This window comes from Manduca sexta, chromosome 11 (genome assembly GCF_014839805.1).
Source record: "Manduca sexta isolate Smith_Timp_Sample1 chromosome 11, JHU_Msex_v1.0, whole genome shotgun sequence".
Classification (NCBI taxonomy): domain Eukaryota; kingdom Metazoa; phylum Arthropoda; class Insecta; order Lepidoptera; family Sphingidae; genus Manduca; species Manduca sexta.
The window spans coordinates 1106120-1131048 of record NC_051125.1 but is presented as its reverse complement, the minus strand read 5'-3'; the positions used below and the strand labels follow the sequence as shown (position 1 = coordinate 1131048).

Below are 24929 nucleotides of genomic sequence, written 5' to 3'. Positions count from 1 at the left end.
AACTGCCCTCTTCTCCCCCGAGGGAATTCTGGAGTGGTCGGCCTCCATGGTGAATGCACGCCCATGTACGGATGGACATTTGTCGCGACCCTAGGCACACAGTTAAGTGTGTACACCTCATGGTTGCCAAATTCACATTGAGGCCTATGAGGGCTCGCGAACATTTCCTGGCCGTCTCCCCTCCGCCCATCCGAAGAGGATATCTCTCCCACAGTACCTTCCCCAGATGTCCCGACTCAACTTTCTCTCTAGGGTACTGCAATGGCTAAGCCGGGAGATTCCAGTATCCTATTTGCAGGTTTCCCCTTGTGCTGACTGCGGTTACTCAAAAAAACAAAAAACCGCCGTCTCCACTGCAGCATCTATTTTTCTCTTTCTCTATTGGCCGTGGCTCGTTTTTGGCTTAACTTTTATTCATTTCATCATATATTTGTTTGTTATTTACAGCTGTGACCAATCCAAATAAATATATATAAATTTCTGGCAAAGTGCGCACACACCTCTGACTTTTCTAAAAAATCATGTGTGTATTCTTTGTGAATTTATCGTTCGGTTTAACGGTGAAGGAAAACATCGTGAGGAAACCTGCACATCTGAAAGGTTCTCTATAGGAATTTCGAAGGTGTGTGAAGTCTACCAATCCGCACTAGGCCAGCGTGGTGGACTAAGGCCCAATCCCTCTCAGTAGAGGAGGCCCGTGCTCAGCAGTGGGCAAGTATATAATACAGGGCTGATATTATTATTATTATTAAAGTGCGCAACCAACATACTTTTCTTTTGTTATTTCATCTTTATACTCTATTTATGTGTTTTCCTGATTATAGCACAGCCAGGTTTCCATCACAATATAAAAACGCATGTTGCATTCCCTATACTTGGTCCACGTAATAGTAGGTCTCTACTATGCGAGAGGCTGTCTAGGCTATTACTACTGCCAAAACGCAGTATACGTTTTCTGTTGAGTTCTTATTTGTAAGACAATATAGCCAACGTATTACTGGGAATCATGAGATTTTAATCTTATGTTTCAGGGTGACGAGCGCAGTAAAGTGCCGTAGCATTTCAAAGATCTGTATAGTGTTGCTTCTCGTTATCGAGCGCCATCAGGCAAGCGACATGCTCGTCTGGATATTCAGTTGCAATAAACAATCTCTCCTTTCCTCTTCGGGTAGACTACCGCTGTATGTTTTTGATAAAAAAAAAATCATTAAAAGGCTCCAAACTTATGGGTATGCTAGGCTTTGGCTTCTTGTTGAACCTATCTTATCAACAATTACGTATGAATATGACCTTAAATATGAACCGTTTATATTTCATACTTCAAACCTAACTTCGGAATAAAAATACCTAGGATGAGAAGGTACTAAAATTAAGGTCATATATTTATACATATTTGACACTAGAATCGAATACCCTCCTTAAATAGATGGATGGATGGATGTGGTACCTAATGGAGCAAAACATTTTGGTGCCTTAAAAAGTAACATAACGTAAGTTGCCGACATAGCCATTGGATTAGCAAGCTAAAGTGGCAGTGGGCAGGGCACAGAGCTTGTGGAACTGACGTCCGACGAGGAACAATGACCTAATAAGAGTCGCAAGAGGTCGCTGGATACAGGCCGCTTCCAATAGGTCGACATGGAAATCTTAGGGAGAGGCCCCTTGTTCAGCAGTGGACATCCTGCGCCTGATGATAATGATAATGATATGAAAAATAGCACTTCAGGCTGTGAAACAACGGCATTTCCCTGTGATTCGATGTTACCCCACGCTTCCTACTAAGGTTATATATTTGAGCGAATTTAAAGACGTGTTAAATGTATTTAACGGACAGACGTACAGATGGAAGCTTGATACTTCCAGACTCTTTTGTCATGTAAAGTTAAAAATATCGTTATGTATATAAATTAATATGCAAGGTAGTTTTGCAGTCGTTATTACTGCGTGTTGGGAGATAGATGTATGGTGTCATACATAAAAAAATAACTGCGTAATATATTATTAAAATAAAAATCTCCTTTTCAAATTGAGCAAGTTCCATATACTTTTAAGATTTTATTATCTAGATTTTTTAAATATCAAATTTAATTTACTACAAATCAAGAAGAACATGACGACCACTACTAAAGATACAGTGAAGTTCAAAGTAAACGGCATTGAATGCGAAGGTAATTATTCCAATTTCTATTTTATCGCGTCGAGCGCCTGATGTTAAACCTTAGCCTATAAATAGTAACAAGAGCATCCAGGATTTCGAATTACAAAGCACTGTTGGTAAGAAATTTTTATCCGCTCAGATAATGGCCACCGTTCACAAAGTGTAAAACTCGTTCTTTTGGCCCACATGGTTCGCGTTCCGGGATCAGTCTGTATATATTAGATTGCAAACAGGGCGGCATTTTGGGTCGATTGGCGAAGGGTGACCATTTCTCGTCAAACTTACTTTTAATCAAATATAATTTTTTCATATTCAGTATTTACACAGCTTTATCTTAAAAAAAAGTTAAACATAATATCTTTGTTTAATTTTTTTTCAAAGCTATTTATCATTTCTGTTGTAAAAAAATATAATTTATCCTCATCTGACTATATGTTTCTGCAGTGGGAAGTGAAATCAGTTCGCAAACAAAATTAATAGATTACATTAGAAAAACTTTGAACCTGTCTGGTACTAAGTACATGTGCCGTGAAGCGGGTTGCGGCGCTTGTATTGTCTCAGCATCGAAAGGCCCTGGCGAGCCTGGACAAGCTGTGAATTCTGTAAGTAAATGGAAACGAACACGTATGTTCACTCTGAAATTAGCTTCCTCTGGTGTTTCCTCAGCTGTCTATTAACAAGCGAAGTGCCGCTGGCATTGCTAACGTCTATGGGTGACAGAAACCACTTACCATCTGTAGCTGTTAGCTCGTTTGCCTTCGGAAGCAATATTTTAAAAAACGAGTAGCCCGGTACCTTGGTCTCCTAAGATACAAATGTCCTCCTTATAACTCATGCTTCGCTCATTCCACTTTCACTATTCAATGTATAAAATAGTATAATGATAATATAACGGATATCAATAGTCAAGGTTCTGCTTGGACTGCCCAAGATACTTTGTTCTATATGCACAAATAGTATTCAATTTCAAGTCAGCAATAAAGAACCTTTGCTTTTCTTCGTTGTCTTTGATTTTTGCCTTTCTGGCTTGAATCTGCGACAGTAAATAAGGGGACGGAGTTAGGATAATTTTAAAATAATATTATAAACTTTTTCAATGTCTTGTCTCTGTTACATCTTGCCAAGACTGGGAGATCACAACTATCGAAGGTCTGGGAAATAGAAAGACGGGATATCATGTCCTCCAAGAAACTTTGGCTGAAAACAACGCCACACAGTGTGGACATTGTACACCTGGATGGATAATGTCTATGTACAGGTACTGCAATATAAACCATTTTTGAGATATCACAATTTTAAAAATAATAATTTAAAATTAATATTCTCCACAGCCTCCTTCAAAGAAAAACTCTACCTACAATGCGGGAAATAGAACAGTCTTTTGCAAGCAACGTCTGCAGATGCACCGGCTACCGACCAATATTTAAGGCATTAAAAAAATTTGCCTCTGATAGTCCGCAAAATGACCTCCCAAACATTAAAGAGTTGTATGGATGCCAACAAAGTGGTGTTGCATGTAATAAAAAATGTTCCGATGATTGGTGTCTCCTTTCCAAAGACGCATTAGAGAAGACGATTGTGAAAATAACCTTACAAGACAACAGAACTTGGTATAAAGTTTCTGAAATTGATGATGTTTTTGATATATTGGATGTAGAAGGCGATGATTCATATATTTTGGTGGCAGGGAACTCTGCCAGAGGTATGTTGTCTACTAAAGTAATTCAAAGATGAGAGATGCTTTAGCAATTTAATGCTATTATTTATATAATTACAAGAACTCATTGATTCCACAGTTCAAATACTGGTGGGTCTCTCATATGTGAGAGTCCGCCTAGGTAGGTACCACCGCAATTTCTATTTATGCGGCTAAGCAGCAGTGTGAAGTCGCTGTTATGTTCCGGTTTGAAGGACATTGTAGCCAGTGCAACTACTGGACATAATGAGATTTGACATCTCACGTCTCAGGATGGCGAGCACAGTGGAATACCAAACAATACTTTGTAATTCAAGGTGTTAGATGATGTTTCTACTGTTTATGGGCGGTTGTATCGCTTACCATCAGTCGAACGGCGTGCTCGTCTCGTCATTTAAAGCAATTAAAAAAAAGTTCAAGTACGGCGTCACAACTGTATATAACCATGCAGCTGTATGGTAAAACATAATAATGTCTGTCTACAATATTCGATAAGACCCGCCTTTAGAATGCTATGATTCCAGTACCATACCCAATACAACAATATCCCAGAGTGCTGATAGATGCAACTGGTATTGAGGAACTGAAGAACTGTGAGATTGACCAAAACCTGATCATCGGAGCAGGAACCACGCTAACTAATCTCTTGGATGTGTTCGAAGAGATATCTAAAGAAGGCGATTTCTGGTATCTACATACACTACGGGAACACGTACAGAAAGTAGCTCATATCTCTGTAAGAAACGTAAGTACATATTCAATGACTGTTTAGATTTACTAAGAGCATAAGCAAATTGACTATTTCGGATGCGCTGACAACGTGATGTGTTTTTGTTACGCGCGCTGTGTTTTTTCAGCGGGCATTTTTGTATCTAAAATTAAACAGTTTCCAATTTACTGCGCTTCGGAGTTGCAGACGAAGGGGCATTTGCATAAACATTGTATTTAGTAACGTAATGGACTTGGTTTTGTTGCTACCGATTAAGAGCATTCACGGTACTTACTATCAGGCAGATGAGTAAACAACAATGAAAGTAAAAATATTAACGCGTGAAAAGTAAAAAGACTTATCTCCAAAATGGCTAGTCTACAGGAGAACACATGTTTGTCAGTAAACTTCTATAAGTCTAAGTTTATACTATTATAAACGGAAAATCATGAATTTACGGATGACGTTATTTGCTTTGCACCCGTCGATATGTAATGCGTACATTGATAACGTTTACAGTTGGCAACATTAGCTGGTAACCTCATGATTAAATATCAACATAGAGATTTTCCTTCAGACTTATTTCTTCTATTGGAGTGCATTGGAGCTCAGCTTACTATATGTGGGTATATTTTTAATATAATCGCTTCCTATCTTCAAAAAGAAAATATTGAACTCGCTTGTTGAAACCTAAATTTAGTTTTATGTTCAGTTTTATATTTAGAATATACTGCACTTATGGTGCAGCCAATTGTTTATTGTTATGTATTTAATATGTTCATGCTGTGACAGCCTGTAATTAAAACAGCACTGCAGCAATTACTTACGGAATTGTTAAAAAAAACTATTTAAGGTGTATGTTTTGTTGGCTGTTCAAATAAATAAATAACTAGTGGCTAAGTAGTAGTGTACAAACATTATGTTCTGGTATAAAGTATGTTGTAGACTGAATTTTTGCACTTTACAAGACTTTGTCTCATATCTTATTTCTTAGATTGAGGGTGTCTGCTTCGTTTTGAATTCTCAATTGATTATTTTATTCAAACCTACGTACTTTAAAGGTTACCTTTTTAATTTTGTTTTAGATTCCCGATCAGACGATGGTTCACGAAAAGTGGACACAGTAACAATGCAAGAGTTCCTCGATATAGACATGACGGGAAAAATAATTGTAAATGCTTTACTGCCACCATTGAGTAATGAGTACAAGATCGCGACTTTTAAGGTAAAATGAAACAGTTAAATTTATCCCTTAAAAAACTTTTCAGGCGTGCGGAGCCACAAGCAAAAGCTTTCAATTTATATAGAAGACGGTCCGCATCTAGGTGCTTTTATAAAAATAATATAACATGAAAGTCACTTTAGTACTTTCATTATTATAAATTTAATCGTATCGTTAATTATTTTTTAATTTATTTTAGATTATGCCGCGTGCGCAGGGCACCCATGCTATTGTCAATGCAGGGTTTTTGTACCAGTTAACTGACGACTACATAGTGACGAGATGCAGGATCGTATACGGAGGTCTGTCGAACCAGTTCATTAGAGCGAGGAACACTGAGAACTTCCTGGTCGGGAAGCACCTGTTCACAAACGACACGCTGCAGAACGCGCTGAAAGTCCTGGATAATGAGCTGGTGATCACTAGCGATCCACTGAGCGCTTCGGTGGAGTTCAGGAGAAAGTTGACTTTGGCTTTGTATTATAAGGTAAATTCAGACTGTTATAAGAACATAATATATTTTGATACACAAAATTCTTCCCTAAAGAATCTTTATGTGAACGATAGTTTCTCTTTCCCGTATTGTTTACCAGTATTCATGGCTCTATTGTTTTCAAATTTAAAGTATAAAATGATATTAGCGTGGACGATATCGGCATATAAATTATAAAAATATTTAACAACAATCTACATCATGATAGTTTGTGATTCCTACAACTTAATTAAAAAGAGGTTAATTTTCTTGATATTATTTCTCGTTTTAACATAAGTCTTCATCCCTGAATAATCAACTGTTTTACTGTTGGATAGAATAAGCATGAAATATGAAAGATTTTTTCGGAGGAATTATACAAAACATTTTTTATATTATACCTAAGTTAATTTTATTATTCATTCTATTAAATAATATATATGTCTCCAGGGTTTGTTAACAATTTGTCCTGAAGACAAGATTCAGCAACAATATCGGTCTGGAGCCATAAAAGTCCACAGCACAAGGCCTGTGTCATCAACCACTCAAGTTTTCAAGACAGATGCCTCTCTTTGGCCTCTTAACCAACCAGTAAACAAAGTCGAGGCCTTGGTATGTATTCTTTAAGACTTTAATTGCAGAAGTAACTAAGTAATTGCTTCAATCACTCTTAATTATAAGAGAACAAGGAGATTATTAACGGCTCGGCGTACTCTGTCACGAAAGTTGAAATTATTTAATTATTGAAATAAAACTATTGTTCCGAATTTTATCGAAAAGTGCGAAAAGTCAAAGTTAGAATATCTATTTCCATTTTACAATTACGCAATAGACAGACAACCAACATCTCAGTCCACTCCGTGACCACGAAAGCTGCAAAGTCTTCGAAACGTCGGGAGAAAATTATAATATAAAACATAGTTTTATTTCAATGTATAACATACGCGGATAGATAAGAAATGATTATTATTTAATTATTTATTAATTTCCAAATAATCTACAGTTGCAATGTGCTGGAGAAGCAGTATATACGGAAGATCTGCCGCGCCTGCCCAATGAGATGTCAGCTTTCTTCGTTCTCACTGATGTGCCTACTGGAGAAATCGTGTCCATTGATGCGAGCAAGGCATTGGTAAAAATATTTTCTCATACTGAACTAAAAATGTATATGAAACTTTGGCTGATTATCATGAACATTTCTAATTCCAGAGAACTAAATAAAGTTATAGCGTTACTAATTTAAATATAGGTCGATCTGGAAATCTTTGGAAGGCCCATGTTCAGCAGTAGACATCCTGCGCTTGATGAGAATGACGATTGGTTTATCAGGAAAAAATTGCAATTATAATTTCTCTATGAAGCTGTAAATATTACGTCTGAAGCAATGCTACGCTACTTTTTAATGTATGCAGTGATCGTTATTTAGTTAGATACAAATGCTTCGAATGCCACCATTGTAAACATAATATAATTCCAGGCATATGAAGGAGTAATAGCGTTCTATTCAGCGAAACATATACCAGGTCTAAATTCATTCACACCAGCGGACAATAATTTCGGTCTTAGTAATGAAGAAGTATTTTGCGATGGAACAGTTAAGTACCATGGTCAACCACTAGGAATCGTAGTAGCTGAATCATACGAAGCAGCCAGCGCAGCTGCAGCACTGGTTGAAGTTACGTACAAAAATATTAAAACACCAGTACTGACGATTGAAGAAGCCAGAAAAGATTCCTCGAGGGTTACATTGTACTTTTCGGCGGCTGCGACAAGTAAAGGTGATAACGTTGTAAAGGTTATTAAAAGTGGTACCTCAATATTCAGCCAATACCATTTTACGATGGAAAATATGAGTTGCCTCGCTCAGCCCTCAGAGGAAGGACTCCAGGTCCACGCAACATCGCAATGGTTGGATGCAGTGCAGTTGATGATATCCCGAGCACTCAACATACAACAAAACAAGTAAATATTTATTTCACATATATTATCATGTAACTATTATATATGCGAAAGGTGAGATTCTTTTTTGATATTTGTATAAATTATTGTAGAAACAGCTAAACGGCATTCGATAAAAATTTGGCATACTGATAGACCATGACCTTGTATTAACAAATAGGTTTTTTTCCCGGTTATTGTTTCCCTTACTATGATGAAAAATTATGGAATTATTAAAATCAGATTTTTAATAAATAACTCTTGTCTTGTGCGGGTGGTGCTGTGAACGACTACAATGCTTTAGGTACTTTTATAGCGTAAGCGGCTTTTCACGCGGCTAAAGCTGCGACCACAACGAGGAATATAAAATTCTAGGACAAAAGACACAAGCCCCTGCAGGCCTAAGTGTTCTAGAATCTTCAAATTTGTCTGATTATATGATTTTAGAACATAATTTGGCACGCCAGTGCAATGTAGGTTTATAAAGAAAAAAGAAGTTTGCTAAATTATTACATGCAAAGAGCTTTATCGTAGGAAAACGGACTAATGTTTGAACTACAAATTAATGCAATACTAAAATACTATACGAACGCAATTTTCCCAAATGTAATAGCTAAGGCAAAGTGATCCCTCGCACCTGGTGGTAAGTGAAGTGGGCTCAGTATAACATTTTGTGTACGATGGTCGCTATCCACCAAAAGTAATAGCACTTACACATAGCTTCTTGGCGGCAGAATTAGCCCTAATTGAGGCTTAACGATTACCGCTTAATCGAATTAGTTAACCCGAATCCCGTAAACGTAAAAGTCTTATAATTCTTCTAAATTAATTCAAATCTATTTCAGAGTCGATGTTCACCTACGACGTCTAGGAGGATCCTATGGTCAGAAGACATCTCGTACCATCCAGAGTGCAGTTGCATGCAGTCTTGCTGCATTTCTATTGAACAGGCCGTGTCGTTTGATAATGCCTATGCAAGTTACAACTAAAGCGACGGGGAAAAGATTCCCTTGTCAAACAGAATATGAGGTTTTTAAAGTTCATTCACTATATTACATTTGCAGTTTGTTCCTATCTTATAAGCAAGTATATAGCAGCAGATAACCGCGCACTTGAACGTGAGAGGATAGGCAAAGAAAGATATAACAAATGTCATATTCACTGACGTCAATAGAAAGATGGCACAATATTATACATAGGGCCATTACTAAACAGCTTACAGTTCCTTTCAAGTAGAAATATGTGCAATAGCCATTATGTTATTGAAATAAGTATATGTTGACCTGATCGATGAAATAAAACTGCATCGGTCCCATATTTAACATTCAGCAATAGTCGCAAAGCCGATGATATTTTATTACTTACTATATATTTTTAGGTCGGGGTTGACGATTGTGGAAAGATCCAGTACATTAATTATGATTTGTACTATGACAATGGCTATTTGATTAATGAGCTCATCATCGAACTTATATCGAATGCCTATAACAACTGCTACGACAAGTCTACATGGAACTTCAGATCTTTTAATGTTACTACTGATACACACAAGAACTCTTGGTTTAGGAGCCCTGGTAAGTACGATATAAGTTAATAAAATTTATCTACAGTAAATAATGTTAAACTAAATTATTTGTTTTGCAATCTGACTTATTCTTTTAATTTAGAGTTGGATGAACCTGTGATTTAAATTACCCATTATAATTTCCTAATCAAAAGTTTAAAAGATGAATAACATAATACCCATAAAAGAGTAAGATAATATGTAACTAATGGCCGCCTGAACTTATTGTTGAAATTGATTTTTGTAACATCAAATGAAACATGTAATGCCATCTGTTGAAAACAATGTTAAGTAGTAATCGAAACGAAGTTCATAATTCATTCAATTTTGGTTCACTGGTCATCATTCAGAACAAATGTATATTTCTGTTTTTTTCATTGATTTGTTTCTAAAAAATATAGTTCGCTGTTCGCCGCAATGTAAAAAGCAACGCGTTTTATTACTTATTTTCTATGTTATTATTATTTTTCAAATATATATATTATCGATTTTTTAGGTAACCTAGAGTCTATTTATAATGCAGAATTAATCATGGAAAAAATTGCATGTGAACTCGGTTTGGATCCTCTAGACGTAAGGCTAGTTAATATCGCAGACAAATATGCCGAGATCAAGGAAATGATTGAACACGTCAGAAAGAACTCGAACTACGACGAAAGACGTAAGGCGGTGGACAAATTCAATTCCGAAAATCGGTGGCTTAAACGGGGTTTGCGATTCGCTACCGTAAGATGGTCACCGATACCTGTCGGTAGTATAGCAGTAAACATGTCAGTCTATCACGGCGATGGATCGATTTCTCTCACACATGGTGGTATCGAAGTGGGGCAGGGTTTGAATACAAAAGCAATTCAAATATGTGCTTACCTACTTAATATTCCGATGGATAAAATACAAGTGAAAGAGAACAATACTATAATAGGCCCAAACGTTTACGCCACTGCCGCTAGTTTGGGATCACAAAACGTTAATATAGGAGTGACACAATGCTGCGAAGAGTTATTAAAAAGACTAGAGCCTATACGGCAGAAGCTGACAAATCCGACGTGGGAAGAATTGATAAAGACGGCTCATGAAAATAATGTAAACTTACAAACTACAGGATTTTTAGGCATTCCTGATATAAAGAAATTTGCTTATGATATATATGGAGTGGTGGTGGCTGAAGTAGAAGTAGATGTCCTGACCGGAGAGTTTGAGGTTATCAGAGTCGATTTGGAGGAAGATGTTGGGTTAAGTACAAGCCCCTTTATTGATCTTGGACAAGTAAATACTTTTATTTCTGTTAATTTAAAAAAAAATATAGACAAGATCATTCTAACAAGGTCATAAGTTTCTAGAGCAGATTAAAAAAGTAAAAAAAAAATGTTTTGTGGCTTTTTCAGATTGAAGGTGGATTTCTTATAGCACAAGGATACTGGACTTGTGAAGAGATAATACGAGACAAAACTACAGGCGAAATGCTAACCAACCGCCCGTGGAATTACTACGTTCCGCTAGGAACTGATATTCCACAAGATTTTAGAGTTTATTTCAGAGAAAATTCCTACAGCTTTAAAGAACTTTTCGGAGCTAAAGGTATGATTATTTTAACGTATAATTGTTTGATCTCTATTGATAATTGGAGAACGCGTTTCGTAGACTAAGATCATAAGAAGCAAAGTGTGCTTCCATTTGGACCCTAGCTTGACGTCTTAAAGTCGCAAACCCATAGTTTGTCACTATGGATTAATAATCTACTTGAATAAGAAGAAAAATGATAATATAATGCGTGACTAATATTTGATTCCAGTAACTGGTGAACCACCGCTGTGTATGGCTAGTGTGATCCCCTTTGCCATCAGAGAAGCCATCACATCTGCGAGGGTTAACTCTGGAATTCCTGCAACCGAATGGTTCCCTGTCAGTGAGTATCCATTTGATATATTTTTAATGCTATTTTTCAGAAGAATCGATAAGATATATGCAAGCGATCTTTTTTTAACTATATTCATTTTTCAGATGGGCCCTACACCGTGGAAAAAATTGGTCTCGCGATGGCGAACAAACAAGAAGATTTAAAATTTTAGATATAATTAACAACCATCATGTGGTATTGGGAATATAATATAATTAATTTCAAGTCTAAAAAAATATTTGATTTCTTAGCTGGGTTGAGTTTACGAATAAAGACTATCGCTACGGGTCGAAATTCTTCCACTTTTAATTTAATTATATTTATTAATTTCATACTCTCTATAATCACTGGAAACTCAATATTCCCTAGCCTCTCTTCTCCTCTCCTTTCCCAGTTTCCATTTCTCTTCATTCTAAATTGTCGGGCGTAAGCAGTTAAAGCCGCATAATATAGATAGTAAAAGAGAGACAATATAAACTCACCCCCTTATTCATAGACGTTATTTATCTAAGGACGGAGCATTGCTGTGATAACAAGTCTGTTCATTTAAATGAAGTACATAATTAAAAATAATAATAATTGTTTTAGTACCTAATCAAATAAATAGAAGGTTTAAATTCCTTAGTCAGATGAAACTTTTGTCATACTGTGTTTTAAATCAAAACAGTGATTTTTTAAAAGTGGCTTCTAAAAAAACACAGCATATCAAGTGTTTTTCTTATTGCTTTGAATGACGAGACGAGCTTGCCGTTCGCCTGATGGTAAGCGATACGACCGCCCATAAACAGTAGAAACACCATCTAACACCTTGAATTACAATGTATTGTTTGGTATTCTACTGCGCTAGCCATACTGAGCTATGAGATGTTAAGTCTCATTATGTCCAGTAGTTACACTGGCTACAATGTCCTTCTAACCGGAACATAACAGTGATAACACACTGCTTCTTGGCGGCTGAAATAGTCGATAAATAGAATATAAAAATAAAACTATTTATTTTTATAAGTACATCAATTTATTTGTCACAGATGATGATAATAAATAAACAATAAATTATTCTTGAAAAATCAACTATTAGATTGTCTTCGTCAGTGTCATCCGATTGCTCAACAATTAAATTTAAAATCAGCTGGCTCGGTTTTCATCGCGAGAGCAATCTTTTCAACAGTATAAGGTCCCTCTGAAAAATATAGGTAAACCTATTTATAGCGTACTAAATAATAATAATTAGGTAATACTTCATTGACGTTATAGCCATTAACAGCCTTGTAAAGATATAAAACTGAGTGATGAAAATTCAAAATCATTTTAAAATCCATAATTCAGTAAATACTTGATAAGATGATAAATGCATGCACTTTACTCGCCCAATAGAGAATATTACTTTTATTACGAGGTCTCCTCTGCCCATGACAAAAATAGGCGGATAACTTAAAATATAATAAAAATGACCTATATCAATATACTTACTGATAGGAAACCATTCTGTAGTAGGTATCCCGGAGTCGACCCTGGCCGATGAGATGGCTTCTCTGATAGCGTAGGCTATGACGACAGAGAGACATGTCGATGGTTCACCAATCGCTGAAATATTAAAAAAATATATATTCCTAAGGCAAAGGTAGTTGAACCTTACAGTGTTTAAGGGAGTAATTAGTACTTGAATAAGGAAGGTATAAAATGAAATTCAAACCTTTAGCACCATATATTTGCTTGAAACTATAAGAATTTTCTCTAAAATAAACTCTAAAATCCTGTGGAATGTCAGTTCCGAGTGGGACGTAGTAATTCCACGGGCGGGTTGTTAGCATTTCTCCTGTATTTTTATCATATATTAGGTCTTCACAGGTCCAATAACCTTGTCCCATAATAAATGCGCCTTCAATCTATGATAAAAAATTGGTTTTAAATCTTCCAATGATATAATACTTAAATAGGTTATCGCTTATTCTGTTTTTTTTTAAACAATTTAAATTATCTTAGAGGACACCATACTCACTTGTCCAACATCAATGAAAGGGTTTGTACTCAACCCAACATCTTCCTCCAGATCGACTCTGAGCACCTGAAATTCTCCAGTTAATACATCTACCTCTACTTCTGCCAGTGCTACGCCAAATATGTTATACATGTACTTCTCAATATCTGGAATGCCCACAAACCCTTGAGTTTGCAAGTTTACGTTACTCTGATAGGCCGTACTTATCAATTCTTCCCACGTCGGATTCGTTAGTTGTTGTCGTATAGGCTCTAATCTTCTTAATAACTCTTCGCAGCATTCTGTCACTCCTAGCGACACATTTTGTGATCCCAAACTACCTGCAGTTGCGTACACATTGGGCCCTATTATGGTATTATTTTCTTTAACTTGAATTTTCTCTATAGGGATATTAAGCAAAAAGGCACATACTTGAATTGCTTTAGTATTCAAACCTTGACCCATTTCAATACCGCTGTGAGTTAGTGCGATTGTACCATCTCCATGGTAGACAGACATGTTTACTGCTATGATACCAACGGGTATTGGAGTCCATCTCATGATGGAGAAACGCAAGCCTCGCTTAAGCCATCGATTTTCGCGATTGAATTTATCCACTGCTTTACGTCTTTTTTCGTAGTTTGAGTTCTTTTTAATGGTTTTGATCATTTTTTTTATATCAGCGTACTCTTCTGCAATATTTGCTAGGCGTACGTCTAAAGGATCCAATCCTAGTTCACATGCGATTTGTTCCATTACATATTCTACCATCGCAATAGCCTCTAGGTTACCTAAAAAAACCTTTAAATTTATTGTACTGTGATATAAATTACAACAGATTGTAAAACACATAGTTACTTAGATTTTAAACTATTTTTCTAGCTTTATCGCGGTTTTTTGTATTGTTAGGATACAAATATTTTTGTGAGGGTACTTATTTGTGACACTTTTTGCTATAAAACACTAAGCGTTTGACAGATCGAGGCAGCTAGTCATTGACAATCGTACTGGTCCGTTGTTTGGTGATATCACTGTGAAAGTATTTCTGTAGTCAGTGGTAATTCTTTTTATTTTGATTAAAATTGCTTCAAATTATAACAATGATATAATTTTGTCCCGGCGTTTCGAAGGCTTTGTAGCCTGCATGCTCCCCGTGAGGCTGCGAAGTCTTCGAAACGTCGGGAGAAATTTATAATATAAAAACCGCGATAAAATCCCAAAAATAGTTTTATTTCAATGTCTAACATTCGCGTAAACATAAGAAATTATTAGATATAGATTTTTGCTATCCAAACTTATCATGTTACAAATACCACTCACCAGGCGATCTACACCAAGAGTTTTTAGGAGTATCAGTGGTAACGTCGAAACATCTAAAGTTCCACGAAGAACTGTCATAGCAATTACTGTAGCTTCCAACTATCACTTGAATGAACTGTTCGTTAATTGTGTAGCCATTGTCTTCATATAAATCATAATTCATGTATTGGATCTTTCCAGAAGCGTCGACACCGACCTAAAAATATTATCCGTTTATAGACCGATAATAATTCGATAGATATACACCATTTTCACAACCTTATTCATTAATTATAACGTTTAATTGGATATGTTAGACTTAAGACCTCAGTCCTTACATCATATACGAGACTACTAGACTCAGGATGTACCTACAATTACAATAATATCATTAATAAACAGATAAAAACCTCGTAATCTGTGTGACAAGGGAGTCTTTTCCCTACAGCCTTTGTAGCGACTTGCATTGGAACTATGAACCGACAGGGCCTATTTAATAGGTAGGCAGCAAGACTGCACGCTACTGCACTCTGGATTGAACGGGATATCTTCAGACCATAGGAACCTCCTAATTGACGCATGTGGACATCGATTCTATAATAAAAATAGTTTATGAAATGTATGAGAGAATTTGGGCATCCCTCCATTACGTGACAAAAACAGACTTTAATATAATAAAATTTGAGTAAAATGTTTGGTACGGGCCTTGGGCAAACATCTGTCGAAACCCACGGTTTTGTATATTCCTTCCGCCAATAAGTATGTAGATGCGTTATTTGTTTCAATATTGCAAAAAATAACTCCATGTGCCATTACTACAGTTTATACTGCTTACCATGACCAATTAATATACGAAATTCACTGGTGGTAGGCCCCTCATATGTGAGATTCCGCCTGGGAAGGTACCACCGCAATATCTATTTCTGCCGCCAAGCAATAGTTTGTAGTCATTGTTGTGTTCCGGTTTGAAGGACATTGTAGCCAGTGTAACTAATGGACATAATGAGATTTAACATCTCACGTCTCAGGATGACGAGCGCAAGGGAATACCAAACTATATTTTGTATTTCAAGATGTTGGATGGCGTTTCTACTATTTATGGGCGGTCGTATCGCTCACCATCAGGCGAACGGCAAGCTCGGCTCATCATTAACAGCAATAAAAAATATATTAGCTATTGCAAAAGGTAACTCTATATGGAATTTTCAACAAAACATCAATACTTTATTAGAACTCATATGATTTTAGTTACTATTCGTTGCAAAGATATTTACCTGTTCTGATCAATATTTAGTGCCCGCGATATCATCAATTGCATTGCATCCAACGATTGCGCTGTCGCGTGTATTTTAAGTCCTTCTTGCGACGGTTGAGCGAGACACATAATGTTTTCCATTACAAAATGGTATTGTCCGTATATTGTGTTGCTATTTTTAATCACTTTTACAATGTCTGTACCTTTTCTTGTAGCATAAATAGTTCTGTATAATGTGGTCCTTGACGGATCCTTTTTCGCTTCCTCAACCCTAATTACTGGTGTTTTAACACCACTGTACGTAACCGCAACCAGTTTTGTAGCTGCGTTAGCTATTTCGTATGTTTCAGCTACTATCACTCCTATTGGTTGGCTGTGGTACTTTACTATTCCATTGCAAAATAATTCTTCATTATTTATTCCAAATATGTCATCCGCTGGTGTGAAGGAATTCAGGCCTGGTATATCTTTTGCTGTATAGAATGCTAGTACTCCTTTACATTTCTGAAATAAGGTGCAAATAATTGCATACCTATATGTATAGTAAATTGTAGTTAATAAGAAACTTCATCTTATATTTAATTTTATTCGTATTTTTAAAGGACTGGTTTTAATTATAAGACTAACTACATTTTATATCATTATTAATGGAAAATTAAAAATCTTACCAACGCCTTACTTGCATCAATATGGACGATTTTTCCTGTGCTCACTGTAGTAAGAACAAATGCGGCAGACATTTCATGGGGCTGATATGGCAGATCATCACTGTATACCACTTCGCCAGAGCATTGAGTCTGTTGATATATTATTACTATTGCATAATAACACGCCATTTAAAGCTTATCTCTGAAGAACTAAGCAAATACGATACTCAAGCTATAGTTTATTGAGATTTTGTTTGTGGTAGGATATATTTTATATCCGCCCGGATAGCGAACACCGTACACAAGGTGTTAAAAACCGCCATAGTGCGCACATCAGTATATCGCGTTCTGGGATCAGACTGTGTATTTCCGGTACTAACAGGTCGGCATAATTGTGTCGACTGTCGATGGGTAATCATCTCTCGTCACTCGACATTCTGTTGGATGCCACTCCACTTACCATCAGACGCTGTGGGGACATATTGCCGTCCCACGTATAAAAAAAGACAAAGATTATAAGTTTAGCGAAATGTAGATGCATTAGTTGCATCTCTATCATCCTCTTCAGGGATAAAACACAGGAGTTTGTTAGTTTGTAATTTTGAACAGCACGTACCAAAGCTTCAACTTTGTTTATCGGTTGATTGAGAGGCCAGAGCGCCGAATTAGTCGTGTAAACTTGACTACCCTTTGACACTGATCTCATGTTATATATTTGGATAGATCCAGAACGATATTTTTGCTGGATCTTGTCTTCAGAGCAGAGTGTTAACAAACCCTAAAAAAATGGAAGAATTATTATTACATGTGTCTGTTGTAATAAGCAATATTATAATTACTAGTCACTATATTTTATCCATCTCTCACGCTGATAAAGCAGTAAGCAACGTTTTGCACGGTCTTAATTAAACTCAAATTAAAAATAAATACTATTCCTTCATACATAACACAAATCAATATAAATGTGTATGAAATTTTCTGAAACTACAAACAGTTTACCGAATTTGAATAATATTCACATAGATCCTATAGATTGCTACGCAAAATATTGTAAACAAAAATAGTTTACTTGTTTACTGTTCTATAAAAAATACAATATAATTATATAATTCAAAACTACCACGATAAATTATATTAGTAGACGTTAAAATATTTATTTCCGAGGCCAGCAGCGATATATTAAATATGCCAGAATCTAGCATAAAATATATCAATATACAATCAACAACCATTAAAAACCTTTGAAGATTTATATCATCCTAACACGCGAAACTGTGATAGATCTTCAATAGTTTTATCTTGTTAATATTGTAAATGCGAAGCTTTGTAAAATTAGTTGTTCAAAGTATGCGCTAAATGGATTTGGATAGAATTTAGCACACGAACAGACCTCCTCCTTTCTTATCTTATAGGCTACTTTTTATTGGAATAATTTGCTTCTGCGTCCATATTTGTATTTAAAAAGATGTTTTCACATGGCGCAGGCGTCGTACTGACGACGCAATAAATTGCTGGAGTGATTAAGGTTTTTTTGTAAGGGGAAAGGCTTTCCACGCGGGCGAAATCGCGACGAACACCTAGTGTGGACTTAAGTGTATCATAATCACAAAAATCTACAACGTTATCAACTTTAAAAAAATTACGGTTTATAAGAAGCCGTATATTATTTTCTGCTGATACAATCTAAAATTATCCATATAACTACTTCTAGAGATTTTACCCGTTATTTTTAATAATATCGCTGTAATTTTTGAATATTTTACCAAAACAGAAGCACTATGTAGTTTTATTATAATATAAAGTTCGGGTGCAGAATCGTTAAGGTTTATTAGTGTTCGTGAAGCCTTAAGTAAGCGGCTTGCTACACCGTTCAGACGAATAAAAAAATCTAATTCTAATAAGTTTATTTCAAATGCATTAACTTCGTTTATTCTCTAATTCGTGAAGCGACTATATCCCTGGATGCTTTATTCATCTACCAAACTACTGATACCAACAAGAAATCTTCGTTATATTTATTTATTTGCACATCATATACAATAAAATTTGTTCATAGGCGGACTTAATGCCGTAGGCATTCTCTCCCAGTCAACCTTAGGGTGGAGCAGAGATGAACAAGGTAGGTGCATCAAAAAAATCTGTTGCGGTAAGCAAATACAACAGAAGATATAACTACTACGATATATAAAAAGGTTAATGAATAATAATTAAATTAGTTATACTCAAAAATATAAACCTTATAAAACAAAGCTAAAGACAACTTCCTCCTGTACTCCACCGAAGGACTCAGTAGATCGCTAGTGATCACCAGCTCATTGTCCAGGACCTTCAGCGCGTTCTGTAGCGTGTTGTTTGTGAACAGGTGCTTCCCGACCAGGAAGTTCTCAGTATTCCTCGCTCTGTTGAACTGGTCTGACAGACCTCCGTATACAATCCTGCATGCCCTGACTATGTAGTCTTCGGTTATTTGGTACAAGAACCCTGCGTTAACAATGGCAGGCGTCCCTTGCCCACGGTGCATGATCTAGAATAGTCACAATATAACAACTTAAGTGGCAGAGTATTATGATCTGTCGAATGGGAGAATTTGGGCTTTGACTTCCAAGCAAAATTTGTAGGTTTTCCAAGATACTAATCCTGAAGTTGGATTCCATAGAGTTGATGACAGTTAGGAGACCGAAGGCTTTCACTAGACCAAGTAATTAGCTTATAATAGTATTCGCAAATAAAATGTATTTTTTGTTGTCGAACATCTTTACACCTCGTAAAGATGTTTAAATGTGAAAGCAAAATTCCAAATCACGAAATTTGGGAAAGTAAACCTTCCAGATATCGAGAATAGAATTTTAACATCAAGCCTAATAAACCAGATAAATTCTGTGATTTGCCCCGTGATAACTTAATTTATTATTAAGATCCGAATAATATTAAACATAATCAATTAAAATATGCTTATACCTTAAATGTCACGATTCTAAACTCGTGGCTTAACGGTGGCAGTAAAATATTAAGAATTATTTTTCCTTTCATGTTTATATCGAGAAACTCTTGCATTGTGATTGTTTTCACTTCTCTGGATGATCTGGACGATCTTGAACCTTAAAACCACAAAGTAATAGATGAAAAGGTCGAGGCTGTTATGATATTTTATAAAGTAATATCATAAAATAATATAATATTATGCAACGATGGCATAAATACTAAACTAGTTCTCATTTATACGAAAATCGGGGTAGATAGTTATATTACGGTACAACTGCAGTGATAAACTCTCGGGTTCGATCCCTAGGTCGGGCCAAATTTTTTTACTCAATAACAACTCGAAGACTGGAATTTGTGCCTGATATGGCGAAAGGATCGCCTCCTATTACATCATGGCACAAAATACACTCGGCGGAAAGTGTTTGCACCAGTTTCGCTTCTGCCTACCCATTTGGGGATAAAAGGCTTCAATTGTTTGTGTGTGTGTGTGGGCGTGTGTTTGTGCGTGTGTGCGTGTGTGCGTGTGTGTGTGGGTGTGTGAGTGTGTGTGTGTGTGTGTGTGTGTGTGTGTGTGTGTGTGTGTGTGTGTGTGTGTGTGTGTGTATTTGCACGTATATTTTAGCTGTGAAGCAGAAGAATAGAACAATTGTGTTCCAAATATATTCAAAGTAAGTAATCAATGAACTGTGTTGTAATTAATGTGAATAATACCCACATAGAGTTAGCTGAGCTCCAATACATTCAAACAGAAGAAATAAATCCGAAGAAAAATCTCTGTGCTGATGCTTTATCATAAGATTACCAGCTATGGATGCCAACTGTAAAAAGAATGTTCGCTAGTTGGTAAATATTACGCATAGGTATACGTCGTGTATTAATATATTACACTTAATATTTGGTATTTTAGGATTGCAAATCAAACAAATGATTATGAGAACAAAGCAGTCACACATGTAACAAGACGAGTGGTGCACATCAAATGGTGGAATGTGTGCTCGATATGACGATAGGCTCGCTATCACATCATGGGACGAAACACACTTGGCGAAAAGTGGATGCCTTGGTTGCGCCTCCGCATACCCTTTCGAGGATAAATGTGTGATATTGTGTGTGTGTAATAATTAAAACTTTAAATAATGTTCATATTATCTTATTCAGCACATTAGTAATTAACGAGATAATAAGGTCCCGTTTCACAAGTTTCAAGTAAATTTCACACTTATCATATGAAACGGCTCATGCATTAACATTATTATCTTCATACAGTACTTAATTTATTACCATTTATTTGGGAGCATAGATTAGAGTATGATTGTTGTATTTGCTCGGCTTATACATATATTTGCCTTTGTAGCCAGTATAACTACTAGACATAATAAGACTTAATACCTCATGTCTCAGGATGGCGAGCGCAGTAGAAAACCAAACAATATTTTGTAATTCAAGGTCTTGGATGGTGTTTCTACTTTTTTATGGGCGGTCGTATCGCTTACCATCAGACGAAGGGCAAGCTCGTCTCGTCATACAAAGCAATAAAAAATAAAAATTTGCATTTCCTCAGAACTTATGAAACTGTATCTAATAAAAATATATATTATATTTAATCTAAAAATATTATCTAAATAATAAATTGTATTTACATTTCTTACAGCGACGTGAGCAACTTTTTGCAAGTGTTCCCACAATTTACCCAGGTACGAGAAATCGTCTTCTTTTGACATGTCCTTGAACAGCTCTAAGAGATCAGTTAGCGTGGTCCCTGCTCCGATGACCAGGTTTTGATCGAGCTGACAGCGCTTCAGCTCCTCGACACCACTTATATCTATTATCACTCTAGGGTACTCTTCTATCGGATAAGGAACTATAAAAAAGATATTAACACCACTCTATGTAGTAATAATCAATCCTTTGCGGTACAAGCGCTCTCCCCCTTTGAAAGTCGTTTTACAGTCCACAGTCTTAACGTATGTACTGTTCACAACAATACTACCAATTTTTTAACAAGATAATATGAATTTCCTGAGCTAACTTACCTTTGGCCGTGTTCCCTGCCACCAACATATAAGAATCATCACCTTCTTTATCTAAAATGTCAAATACATCTTCAATTTCACAAACTTTATACCATAATCTTTTGTCTTTTAATCTTAATTTTAATATTTTCTTCTGTAATGCCTCCTTTGTGATGAAACACCAATCATCATCACATTTTTTTTTACAAACACTACTTTTTTTACATTTATAGAGTTCTTCAATATCTGGGAGATCGTTTCTTGGTGCATCTAAGGCAAATTTCTTAAATGCCTTCAGTATTGGTCTGTAGCCGGTGCATCTGCAGACGTTACCTGCCAAAGACTGTTCTATTTCGCGCATTGTAAGACGCTTTTTTCTTTGAAGAAGGCTGTTCAATACAATGCAAGGAGTTAGTAAAATATTATAATTAAAATTAATTTCGATATTTTTGGTTATAACAAACAATCGAAATATTTTTGCAGATAAACCTAAAATGATTAAAAGGTAATAACCACATCTGTAATATTACCTATGCATGGTCATGATCCATCCAGGAGAGCAGTGTCCACACTGCGAGCCGTTGTTTTCTGCTAGAGTTTTTTGGAGTACATGATAACCCATCTTTCTATTTCCCAATCCTTCAATAGTTGTAATATCCCAATCTTGGCATGATGGTATTGACACCAAACACTGGAAGTAAAGCTAATTTGTAAACGTAGAACTGCGCTTCTTTTTAATATATTCTAAGTCGGATAATGTTCAATAGTTACGCGAATGCCTTACAAACTAGACCCAATATAGCTTACACGGTGTATATTTTGTTTATAAAAGTTCGACAAAGTTACTGTACTGCACCTGATTGTAAGTGGAGTGGAGTCCCATAGAATGAATGATTACCCCTCAGAAGTTGATACAATTATGCCGGCTTGTTGGAACCAGATATAGGAACTATGGCCTCTAGGGCAGGTTTTAACATCTTCTGTACGGTGGTAGCTATGTGGGCGGATATCAAAACTTCCCTACCACCAGCAAAATGCTTGGCCGAATAAATAGACCGTACAGTGGTATCAGCATTATATCTACTTACAGAATTAACAGCTTGATCAGGTTTCGGGACATTTAGATACTGAGACAATGCAAGCACCGCAGCCCGCTTCACGGCACATGTATTTGGTGCCAGGGAGGTTTAAAGTTTTCCTTATGTAGTCGACCAGTGTTAATTTAGAAGTTACTTCATTGCCAACTGCAAAAGAATGGAATAAACCCTACATATTTAAAAAGGAAATTCCCAGCTGCGTCTGTCTCTCTGACCACGATAAACCAAACACTACCGAATAGATCTCCGTGGAATTTGGTACAGAGGTAGTTTGAGAACCTGGCTACTTTTTATCCCGGAACTATTATTTCGGAAAAATAATATTAAAATTTACTCGATACATATTAAATTAGTCGAAAACAACACGGTTTTACTCACGTACAAAAGTAGTCGGAATCGCCAACCAATTTCGAACTATTCAGTAGGTCATCCTCAGGGGCAATTACTAAGAGGACGTCGCGTCGCGGAGGCCTCTCGATCACTCTCACTAAAAGTGGAAGACTTACTAAGTGATGTAGTTGAAACTGGTCGGCGATTCCGACTACTTTAGTACGTGAGTAAAACCGTGTTGTTTTCGACTAATCCGGAAAAATACGCAGGCAAAGCCGTGCGCAAAAGCTAGTAAAGGATAAATTGAACTATTGTATGCAACAATTAATATTAATGTTAGTATACTATTATTTCAAATTCATCCATCGTTTTTATTACAATTTTTGACGGATATTGTGTATTGTATTTGAACACAAACCGCTTTCAATTAAATTTTTATGTGGCACAAATAAATAAATAACAAGCTGTTATACAAATATATGCACATAAATATTCAGCTACGATATTCAAATAATGACCTAGATAATAGCAATAATTAGATTATTGAAGTCAACAAAATTTGAACACGTTTGAAATTAAAAAGATATTATTATCTATTTATAGAGCTGTTTCTTTTGCGGGGTCATCTTTAAAACTATAACCGACGTGAGTTATGTTACAAATTGTTTCCCACAGAATTCGCTAGAATAGATAATAATTATTTTGGAGTTAGTTTTAATTATTAAGTTGTAAAAAATATATCGTTATACTTGGTATTGGATGATAACCTACTGTATACCTACTTACGTTTAATTAAAAACTATTTTTATTTCCCTAATGAATTTATTACCTAGATACAAACCAGTTTTTAATTGCGTAGTTACCATGTCATTTTATATATATATTTCAGGCCTAATCAGCTTATATAAAAAGCAAACAAGGCATGGAATACAATTTGCATGGAACGGTTCCTGCAAATGACTGCTCGATGCTTTGTACATTTGCAGCGCCGGGCTATCCACATTGTAAATGATGCAAACATCACAAGATATTTAGAACTTCTGCAGCTGCGACGTGACAATGTCTCGCTCAGTGTGCTCTATCATCTGTATCATGGGGAATGTTCTGGAAAATTGTTTAGCCTTATACCATACTTACCTTTCCTTAACAGAACTACTCGTGCTTACGGAGTCACGAATTCGTGCTGCTTTCTATCACTACAAGGTTCGGAAACTCATTATTTGCCGTACCGTTAAGCTGTAGAATAGTATGCCAGCACATGTGTTTCCTCCTTTCGACAACCTGGCATTCCTTGAGGGGAGAGTGAAGAAGTTGGCAACGCACGTCAGCATGACTGTGCTGTTTGTCTGGAGATATTTTTATCTCTACCTGGTTGGCACTTTCTTTGGGCTTGATTTTCCTTAACATCAGGTAGTTTGCTGTGCTTTAATAGTAAATAAGGAGGAGGTTCCCGATCGTAGTGTTTTTATTTACCGTTTGTTACGTCAGAACTTCGTAGTTTACTAACTGATTTCAAATTATCTGTTATTATTTTATAGGACATTCACATTGGTTGATAGATTAAAATTAGTTCAGTGGTTTCGTTTTTTAACCGGCTTCCAAGAAAGGAGGTCCTCAATTTGAGGTTGTTTTTTATATTATATTTCTTTCCTCAGAACTCATTAATTTATTAA

At 36.1% G+C, this 24929-nt stretch overlaps 3 protein-coding genes across 3 annotated transcripts; 2 read left to right on the top strand and 1 right to left on the bottom strand.

The window, feature by feature from the left end:
• The first annotated feature begins 1682 nt into the window (after positions 1-1682).
• Positions 1683-5095, top strand: LOC119189031 (xanthine dehydrogenase 2-like). The gene is made up of 6 exons (XM_037437666.1): positions 1683-2168; positions 2603-2760; positions 3256-3416; positions 3490-3860; positions 4379-4541; positions 5083-5095. The coding sequence occupies exons 1-6, from the start codon at positions 2111-2113 to the stop codon at positions 5093-5095; spliced, it is 924 nt and encodes a 307-aa protein (XP_037293563.1). The 5' UTR covers positions 1683-2110.
• Positions 4383-11950, top strand: LOC119188979 (xanthine dehydrogenase-like). Its single transcript, XM_037437370.1, has 13 exons — positions 4383-4599; positions 5083-5185; positions 5649-5788; positions 5985-6272; positions 6708-6869; positions 7261-7389; positions 7735-8219; positions 9041-9224; positions 9574-9769; positions 10256-11025; positions 11145-11337; positions 11552-11665; positions 11761-11950. The coding sequence occupies exons 2-13, from the start codon at positions 5107-5109 to the stop codon at positions 11826-11828; spliced, it is 2808 nt and encodes a 935-aa protein (XP_037293267.1). The 5' UTR covers positions 4383-4599; positions 5083-5106; the 3' UTR covers positions 11829-11950.
• Positions 11951-12673: 723 nt separating this feature from the next.
• Positions 12674-24663, bottom strand: LOC115451586 (xanthine dehydrogenase 1). Its single transcript, XM_037437664.1, is given in 18 exon segments — positions 12674-12836; positions 13127-13240; positions 13350-13542; positions 13656-14425; positions 14955-15150; positions 15344-15527; positions 16208-16692; positions 16857-16985; positions 17452-17613; positions 19072-19359; positions 19794-19933; positions 20533-20635; positions 21458-21678; positions 21851-22218; positions 22360-22520; positions 22918-22942; positions 22944-23095; positions 24538-24663. Coding segments are annotated over 18 exon segments (3891 nt in total). The 3' UTR covers positions 12674-12762.
• Between the last annotated feature and the right edge of the window lie 266 nt (positions 24664-24929).

Coding starts and splice junctions, on each gene's coding strand:
- LOC119189031 (XM_037437666.1), top strand. CDS start 2,111: ATGACGACCACTACTAAAGATACAGTGAAGTTCAAAGTAAACGGCATT. Junction 2,169..2,602: donor AAACGGCATTGAATGCGAAG/GTAATTATTCCA, acceptor ATGTTTCTGCAG/TGGGAAGTGAAATCAGTTCG. Junction 2,761..3,255: donor CTGGACAAGCTGTGAATTCT/GTAAGTAAATGG, acceptor AAACTTTTTCAA/TGTCTTGTCTCTGTTACATC.
- LOC119188979 (XM_037437370.1), top strand. CDS start 5,107: ATGATTAAATATCAACATAGAGATTTTCCTTCAGACTTATTTCTTCTA. Junction 5,789..5,984: donor ACAAGATCGCGACTTTTAAG/GTAAAATGAAAC, acceptor AATTTATTTTAG/ATTATGCCGCGTGCGCAGGG. Junction 6,273..6,707: donor CTTTGGCTTTGTATTATAAG/GTAAATTCAGAC, acceptor ATATGTCTCCAG/GGTTTGTTAACAATTTGTCC.